General features: G+C 35.5%; 1 protein-coding gene across 2 annotated transcripts; it reads right to left on the bottom strand.

Moving 5' to 3' along the window:
- Positions 1–4,787: 4,787 nt before the first annotated feature.
- Positions 4,788–9,237, bottom strand: atp5pd (ATP synthase peripheral stalk subunit d). 2 transcript variants are annotated; one of them, XM_083566799.1, is made up of 6 exons: positions 9,134–9,237; positions 7,369–7,499; positions 7,103–7,199; positions 6,934–7,005; positions 6,770–6,832; positions 4,788–5,067 (listed from the first exon to the last, which is right to left on the bottom strand). In XM_083566799.1, the coding sequence occupies exons 2-6, from the start codon at positions 7,488–7,490 to the stop codon at positions 4,936–4,938; spliced, it is 486 nt and encodes a 161-aa protein (XP_083422925.1). In that variant the 5' UTR covers positions 7,491–7,499; positions 9,134–9,237; the 3' UTR covers positions 4,788–4,935. The 2 variants fall into 2 exon arrangements, with proteins under 2 accessions (XP_083422925.1, XP_083422926.1); XM_083566800.1 differs by having other exon boundaries at positions 9,129–9,227.
- Between the last annotated feature and the right edge of the window lie 777 nt (positions 9,238–10,014).

Genomic DNA, 10,014 nt, shown 5'->3' with positions numbered 1-10,014 from the left:
CATGATACTCGTGAATTTGTGTGGGTTATAAAACAAGGAATGACCTTGAAGACAGAATTGTGGACATTATCTGCTAAAACGTAAAAGCTGAAGGTCTGAGAAAAAAAAAAAAAAAAAAAGCAGCACAACTTTGACCCTGGACCCTTTTACTAGCCAGAGAATACAGAGGAAAATTTTAGAATCTGAAGTGGTAGTGTTATATAACTGAAAGGGTACATTCAGAGCTCAGGTTGGGTATTGTTAAACCACACATTGAGTGTGTGTGGGTTCACGTGGTAGATGGAGTAGACAGCAAGACAGGATGAATCAGCCCCCTGTCTGGTCCAAAACCTGGCAAACCTGGCTTTTTTTTTTTAATTAAGTGACATGACCCATGAGCAGTACAGAGAAAAAAAGAGAGTATGCTTAGCACATGCTACACTACACATGATTGAGTGTCCAACCTAGATAAACAGTCTTTATTCTGCAGTAACCTTTCAGACTGGCAGGTGGCCATTCTGAAGGGTTGCTTTGGTAAAATTGCAGTACCTAATACAGAATGAAGATAAGGTACTCTATAGAAAAGAGCATACGCTTTTAGTTTAGTGCATGTGTTCAGTTTCATTTGCCAAATGTAACTGAGCATTATTAAGAGTGTGGGTGGGCATGCTCTTGTAAATGTGAGTGAGCAAAAAGAAAGAACTGTATATGTGTGCACGTGTCTGTCAGCAGGTTCCTGGTCACTGAAGGACACAAGCAAGTATACATTCTTCTGTTCCTAAAAGTGAAAGTCTAGCACTTTTACAGATTGGGTTAAGCAGACAGAATACTAATATTATCTTATTAATGCAGTGCAACAACTCTCCTTCTACCCAATATGAACCCAGGCGATTACGGATGCACAGCCTGTGATACGTTTCTAAACTATGAAGGGAACCGGAATAAATACACTGCAAGGCCACTCCTTAATTTTTCCTTTCATTAAAAGCAAATCTCTATTTGACACCCTCTGACCTTGTGGTGCTGAGTGAGGGAGGATGACAGAGACAATAATTTCTTTCTTCTGCAGACAGAGGAGATGCTTGTCATGCCGTTGACTGGTGGGGAGGCTGATGGGAAGCACATGACGTTGGTTTCATCATAGTCCATGTTTACTATCAGTCAGGACTGGCGTGTGGTGAACCTGTTTTGTGTAATGGTGTGAAAACAATACATAGCAATAATTTTACTGCTGAAAAAGACTGTAGCATAAACATTTTATGACTGCCAAAACCCCTTCTCAGGGACACAGTGTCCTGCCAGAATATTCCAAAGCGTGTGCGTTGGCAGAAATTCTGTAATTACACAACACACCACCAGGGGATTTTCACCCACAGAATATTTTGAAATAATTTCATTTTATTACAAATACAATCAAATATATTGGATTGTTTAGAGAAGGTGGTAATGTGACAACATAAACTCTTATCTGCAATTGTAAAGCTTTCTTTACATTTCTACAAATGTATATGCTCACTTATGTACATATAACATCCATGTTTTATATTATATAAGCATATAACAATTATGTTCACACAATCAAATTGATCTTCACCTAATTGATCACAATATTGATAACAGTAAAGACTACTGTCTTATTTACTCTGTACTGGGTAAAGACTGAAGTATGCTTCCTCAGAAACAGGTGATGATTGAATGCTGCATCTATTGAAGCTGCTGCTCATGATGCGACACAGTAAAGCATTACATACTCAGAGAAAAGTGCTATCTGCTGTTTTCCACATAAATAAGCACACAGATTCCCACAATTGTCTGGTGTCACTGTGACTGACATGTGAGAGAGAACATGCCATCCCTCCCACTCAGAGAGCATGGCCAGTTTTAATCGTGGCCATAAATAGCTGTGGCATTGTCAGGATTTGATCTGGCAGTATCTCAACAATAGGGGAAACATTTCTGTTACTATGGAAACAATAATTTATTAAAACAAACATTAATATTAATATACACTTTGCTCTTAAACCAGCACTACTGTAAGAGCAATTTAATCAACACCTTCTGACCAGTCATAATAAAGAATTTAACAGTGAGGGGTTTAATGATATTTAACTATTATTAAATTAAAAACCTATATTTGACACTCAAATAGCCTGTTCTATTTTGACACTTCCCACCTTATAGTCCATGTGAGCAGCACCTTAGGCAGTTCAACCCTTTCTCCTCTTCTATCAATCTGCCTTTGTTCCTTTCCAGCCACTTTACTGCCTCTGCTTTTCCCTCTACACACATCAGTGTTCACATGAAGCAGCAGGTGCTATTGTGGAAAAGGAGAATGACTGACAACATTGTCACACGTGAGACCATGTGGAAAATAAGATAAAGATTATCGGTTTTGTGCAGTAACTCGATTGTGTTTGGGTTTTAGGAAAGGAGTACTTGCATGCCATTTACAGAAAAAGATGCAAACACAATGCAGACATTATTGTCACAAACAGTACACAATCCAAGTCAAACTGTAATCTGTAATTGCCAGAACCATCATTCTATAAATGAATAAAAAGGAAAAAAAATAGGTTATTACCGGTATGCAGTGTTTATTATTAATACATTTTGAACAGCTGGTGTTAGATATCAACAGCTTGAATTCTGGAGTCTAGAGATACAAGAAAATCTGCAGCTTTATTGAGAACTCCCAACACAATACAATCAGCATTCTAATCATTTTATCTCTGCAGCACAGACAGTAGCTGGCCAGTGAGATGACCACTAAAACTTGTACTTTTTAAGCTTTTGAAAATACTTATGCCTTTTTGGCATTCTACTATTTAGTAGTACCACCTGCTGGACAACAAAATTTTACCATAGCATATGAGTTTTAGGTTTATCCTTCATAAGTATTTTATATATATATATATATATATATATATATATATATATATATATATATATATATATATATATATATATATATATATATATATATATATATAAACCTTTAAGTATTCTGCTTTTTATTACTACTTCTACTTAACTGACATCTTAAACGGACTCAACACACACACATCATACACTTCGCATACCCATCATTCAGTACCACTCACACTAATCATTACCACGAAATGTTTACATGCCGTTTTTTGCACATATTTCGGGATTTGTTCTTTTGCACAATATTCTGTCCACATCTTTTTGCCACTGTTCACTTTATTTTGATTGCTGCTATTGTTGAATTGCACAATTCTGTTTACATTTTTCTGTTTACATTTTCTGCTACTGTGCACCTTATTTTGTTATGACAGGTTAACTGGCAGAGCTATTTTGTGTATTGTGTATTGTACTGCACTGTCTTGTGTTGTCTTTTGCACAGTTTGCACCAGTTGCACACATGCACTTTATGTGGTGAGGATCTTTCCACTAGTTCTTGGCCCTGTGTTTTTCTGTTTCTGTGATTGTTGTTTTATGTTGTTTTATGTAGCACCTGGGTTCTGGAGGAACATTGTTTCATTTCACTGTGTACTGCATCAGCTATATATGGTTGAAATGACAATAAAAGCTTCTTGACTTGACTTGACTTGAAACAGCCTCCAAACAAAACACATCTATATCTAGCCTATATACACACAATAAAATTGTCACCTAACAACACTATGCTTTAAATCCTATTGGCTACTATAAAGTAATGTATCAACAATTTACATTGTTATGCAATCTCCAATGAAGGTCACACTTTCAGCAAAATGTTTAAATGTGAATAATTATAAGCTTAATTAACCATTAGATACATATTAAACTAAATAAATGTTTATAATTACAGTCTATTAACAGAATAGACAATGTAGTAGGAAGAGAAACAAATGAAAAGCTTACAGCACCTGGTATTCCCAGGCGGTCTCCCATCCAAGTACTAACCAGACCCGACCCTGCTTAGCTTCCGAGATCGGACGTTCCCAGGGTGGTCAATCAATTTATAACCCCTTACAATATATTTGGAGGTTAATGTATTATGTAAGATAAGATTAAATGAGATTCATCGTATGAATTAAAGGTAATTGGTACAAATACAGAGTATATAGGCCTGGGATCAAAACAGCTTTCAAACGTCTTTATTATTATTATTTTTTTTTTTACCGTACATTAATTGTAATTAATAATATATATACACACACACAAATTACATTACCTACTATAGTCACCTATATTCCTGACACACCTCATGCTGTTTTAGAAACCAGTTCATCGTTAAATAGGGATTACATTACTTTCCGTTTACGGCCATACCACCCTGAGCACGCCCGATCTCGTCTGATCTCGGACGCTAAGCAGGGTCGGGCCTGGTTAGTACTTAGATGGGAGACCGCCTGGGAATACCAGGTGCTGTAAGCTTTTTGTTTCTTTCTCTCCAGACTCAATGTTAGATACCTATCCATTTTTCACATTTTAATATGCGGTCTCCCTTTTTAAAGAAACCAAACATGAGATCTTACATAAAACTGACGGAGTGCATAAAGTGCTGCTGGTTTTAGTGAATATAGTAAAAGGTGTTAAAATGCCAGTAGCGCCCCCTTGTAGGAAATCTCAACCCTCAGCAGTAAATTATAACAGTTTATTTATCTAGTAAAACTCAGAAGATTCTCTCTAAACTGGAGCACGGTCGGATTTTAATCAATTCATTTTATTGATTATATTCAAACAAATAATTTTATTAAACAAAAAAATGTGATGAATGTACAGAATAGGTAAATCTAAATGAATCAGTGCACTCTCACAATCAGACTTTGCAAAAGAAAGAAAAACAAATGCAAAGCACATCAAAACTTAAACTATTTATTTTATGTGTTTAGCCAGATACAGAACAGTATTGAACCACTCACCAAACCTTTTCTTTTTTACAGATTGAACCACAATTTAATTTGGTATTCAATTTTTTATTAACTTAAACAATTGATCGTTAATAAATTACAGTTCAGAAATAGGCTTGTGGGGCCAATATGGATATTTCTCTTTGTCCAGCTTGGTCTCAGGGAAAGCTTCGTTGAGGTCTTCAATGGTCATCTGGTCAAAGGGAATCATGTTCTTGAACTTATCAAGCTGTCAGTAAAGAAGGAAAGTAGATTAGTTAATTATCATATTATATAATTAATAAAAATAATCATAAGCAGAAGAAGAATAAGTATTATTCACAGGACAACACATGATAACTGCATTGTAGCTTTGGCAACTAATCTGTTCCAGCAGTGTCAAAATTGCTAACTAGGTGCTAACTAGGAACAAGACGATACACTAAAGCCACAATATGAGACACATCCCAACACAGACTCCACAAGACAGTATTGAAACAAATGAAATAATACACATCAAACCACTGCAATATCAACACTCAATTATCAGAATATATTTTTTTCAGTGTCAAATCTTGGCAATGTTACTTATATCTACATTGTTTGATGGTAGATCATGCTTTAGCTTATAAAAAAAAAAAAAAAAATTGTGTCAACACCACTTTTACTGCTGTCAGGCATCCACCTGAAATATAAAAAAAGATAAAAGAACCAAAACGGTTTTATTTCCTCATCCCACCTAAATAAACATTGGGTTATTGGAGATGCGAGACAAGTGCAGTGCCTGCTATTCTCTTTATCCTGTCAAGTCAATAGAGGTAGAAACTGAAGTACATGTACAGGGGCTTATAGTTACCACCCTCAAATGGCTCTACTGTGGATCTGCTGTGAATTCTGGGTAGTGTAGAACATGTTCAGCAAAAACCTGCCACAGTATGCGTGCTGCCTTTTCAGTATTATTTTTTAATTTATATTAAGTTTATGCAGACCAAATGAAAAGGATGAGGGGTGGATTTAAACGGCATCATACATTTATTATTTAACATTTAGTAATTTTTTTCCCCTCCCCCTATGTCATGGCAACAGGCTGAGATTCTCTATTCCAAAACCACAGATTTTAGCTTCTCCTTAGGGATCAACCAGATATCCACCAGCCTAATGTCTAAAATATTCTATTTCAAACAGGAAATATCTTTGTATAGTGCTCACACCACCTTAACAGGAGAGGCTGCGGTAATCCAAGACTGAGAATTGCACTGCAAATTGTCCTTCAGTCACTGACCACAGCGTATAAGGTTAGAAAAACAGCACTACTTAGGTTGTAGGTAACACACCCAATCAGATTTTACCGTGAATAAAGATAGAAAACATAAAACTTTACAACCATTGTTTTCACCTTGCTTTCATTTCAATCCCAGTTATCACTGAAGGAAAACACTAGGCTTCACCACATGTTACAGACAAATTCAAATAAGATTTTATTTACCACTGGCTTCAACTGGGCAGTTTTATCTTTATTCTGCTACTAGTTGTCATGGATTCACTAGCAGGCTTGTCTAATATCCATAAAACCTAACTACAAACTGAATATAAAAGCATACATGACCAAAAAAAAATAAATAAATAAATAAATCAACTGTCTTGGTATAATTAAGATTCCTTTAAGGGAAACTGGTTCCATATAAAATACATTTACAGAGCCATTATAGATTTCAGCCTTACAGTGTTTTTCTGTTTGTAATTGCTGCTCTCTATTTTACAGACTTCATGTGATGCACAAAAAACAAAAACACTAGCGCTGTTCGATATCCTGATTTAAACACTTTGCAAAAGGTGAAGAAAGAAGCAAAATAAGTTAAAATGACTAGCTTGGGGTTTAGGAACCAAAAACGAGTTTCAATAGTGAAGTAAAAATAAAAAAATAAAAACACCACGCCAAAATCCATGATTACCTCTTTTTCATACTGAGAAATGCGAGTCTTGGATGCCTCAATGTATGCTGCAGCACTTTTGTTCTGCAAAATAACATGAGCAAGAAAACAAAACATTATAGGTAATTCATACACAAATATGAGTTAAAACCTGTATTTTTTAAATACAACCAGGCATTACTTACAGCCTCCTGCTCCTGTGTGTTGATCTTTGCTGTCTGAGTGTCCACTGGCTCAGGAACTACCAAAGCAGCAAACTACAAAACAGATATGAAAGCAAAAGAGAGACTCATCATCTATCAGCTTTAAGGTAATATGCATCCTATGACATTTTAAGACCTACAGAGCGCATACCTTCTTCTCAAAGTCATCCACCATGCCTGGTTTAGCTACTACTTTCCTGTAATGATTCCAGTCAATAGAAACTGGCTTCTCTGGCAAAGAGGCAAGTCTGAAAAGATTATAACACAGATGTCACACTCGAATAATACAATCTGTTGGTTTAAACAGAGGAAACATTAACTTTATTAATGTTAATCAATTCATTATTATTATTTTCTACTTATAATGAACATAGTATCCTAGATAATCACGACTAATATATAGACCGTTGCACTTACTTAGCAGCAATGGCATCACTGCGGGTCTTCAGGTTGTTAAACATCGTTCTCTGGTTAGGAGGTACCCTCTCAGCAAAGGCCAGCCAGTCAATGGCCTTTACAGCAGCACGTCGTGCAGTCATTTCTCAATACTTGTGACAAAAAAACAAAAAAAACAAACAAAAAAAACATTTAGTACACTTCAAAATATCCTACAGGAGTATATGTTCATACCTGTGAAATCATTTAGGAAATATCCCAACAGCAAACCCTGGGTTACAAAATCACTCAAGAGTCTTCTTTTAAAAAGAAATAGGGCTTTTAAAGAGAGACAGACAGTAGCGTATGATATGCTTTAAAAAAAAAAAAATAAAAAAAAAAAAAAAAAAAAAAAAAGAAATTACCGGTAAGTGTAAAATTAAGATGGCAAAAGCCGTTTTGTTGCCAGATTTTAATAATTTTATTAGGATTTGCTACTTATGATTTTAAAAATGTAATTGAGGTTTGAAAAATTTAGGTAGAACAATCCATGATCATGATTGTGTCTTTTATTAATGTGGGGGATGTGATAGCTTTTAAACTGTGTAAAATCAGGAAAACACCTGGATCTGATAATATAGGGGGTAAATTACTGATAGAATGTGCAGAGCATTTAGGACCAATATTGTATAAAATATTTTCTCTTTCTCTTCAACAACAAAAAGTACCTGCACAGTGGGAGCGACCTATAGTGATTCCAGTGTCAAAATGTTTTTAAATGTACAGACAATAGAAGACTTTAAACCTGTGATATACAGCTTTAGTTATGAAATCTTTTGAAAAAGTAGGGAAGCGAGAAATTAGGCAAAGGATTTATTGTTCACTAGACCTCCTGCAATTTGCATATAGTTCTAAGTGAGGTATGCACTTTTACACTTAATACATGGATAAGCCAAAAACATTGGCTAAATTAATTTTTTACAGATTTTTCATCTGTTTTCAATATCATTCAGCCACATATGTAAGTTGGGAAGCTTATTAATGAATTTGGGTTGGATTTCAGTCTTTCAGAATGGATTTTAGATGTTATTGTACAAAGAACACAGTGTTTACACCACTATAAAACCCTTATAGCTGAGGGGCATTTTGGTTGTGTATTATGTATTGTTGTTGTGTATTAGGAATGTGTAAAATAATTTGTTTGATACATTCCTTTATCCCCTCAGCTATAAAGTTTACATTTAAAGTAAATATTTCTTGGAGAGATTGTGTGAATGTGTTTGAGTGCCTTATGTCTTATAATATTTTTGTATGCTGAAACCAAATTGCCTTCGTTAAATAAAAAAAATTAAAATAGATGATGGTTGCATATCAAGTTCAATATACAAATTTCTATACAAAAGAATCGCATCTATCTTTAAATCTTTACAAGTTAATGCAAGTGATACAGTAACAGCACATTATAGACAATTTATCATAGGCCAGCCAACTCGAGAAATATTATATTACCCTTAAGGTTTTATAGAAACCTTTAACCTTTACAAAGTCAAGTATATGATTCCTATCTACGGTAAATTAGTAGAAAACGCGGGCAGAAATGAGCAGAGAGCAATTGAAGGTCTCGTCATAAGCAAACAGCACAAGGTCAGCATTAAACTCAGCTCGCATTCATCACACACCCGAGATAAAGGCCTCATGTTATACCAAACATGTAAGTCCAAAAATAAAAGGAGATTAAACTGTCTTACAAATAAACGAAAAAACGAGCATTAGTATAAATATTAATGAGTTACGACCCGTACCTTACTTGTCAAAGATCAAGCCGCTGCACAGACAGGAGCGTGATGGCCGCCGCAACCGGAAACACCAGCTAAGTTTCATTTCTTCATGGGAGTTTAAACTAAAAATAAACCAACAGAGAGCATTACTGCCATCATGCGGCCAGGCATAAAATAGCGTTCCATTCTACAAGGACTAGGAGAAAAAAATAAACTTGCGATGATAACTTGGCATAAATACAAAATAACACTTTAATACTTATTAGAAATCAGTGCAAGTCTAACAAATGCAGGTATTCGCGTTGCATATCTAGAAAGTTTTTTTATTATCTACAGGTATTGCACTACAAAATAGCTCAATTTAATATTGATGTCAGGATCTGGCTTGTGTCAACATTCAAGGCTGCTGTGGTTCGTGTACTGGTGCAAGGAAAGTGTTCTTGCCATGCCACACTTTGGGCCCATTAATGCCAATCAATCATCACAAAAAGATTATCAGCCCATTTGAGCATTGATGGCAACTGTGTGCACCGCTTCATGCCCACAATTTAGCTATATTCTCAGAACCACTTCCAGCATGGTAATGCGCCATGCCATAAAGCAAATATCATCTCGAAATATAGTTTCATGAACATGAAGCTCAGTGTGCTTCTGTGGCCTTCCCACTCACTGAATCTCTGTACAATGAAACATTGTTGGAATGTTGTAGCACAGGTGCAATGAAAGTGGACCTGAAAAATCTACAGTAATTGTATGATGCAATAATGTCAGCAAGGACCAGAATCTCAGAGGAACGTTTCCAACATGTTGTGGAATCTGGATGCAACAAAGATTTGAGGTCGTTCTGACAGCTAAAAGTAGGCCATATTCAGTATAGTGTTTTTCATAAACTGCTCTCTGCCCACACAAA

This window comes from Silurus aristotelis (assembly GCF_946808225.1).
Source record: "Silurus aristotelis genome assembly, chromosome: 17".
Taxonomy (NCBI): Eukaryota; Metazoa; Chordata; class Actinopteri; order Siluriformes; family Siluridae; genus Silurus; species Silurus aristotelis.
This window is presented reverse-complemented; position numbering and strand designations above follow the sequence as displayed.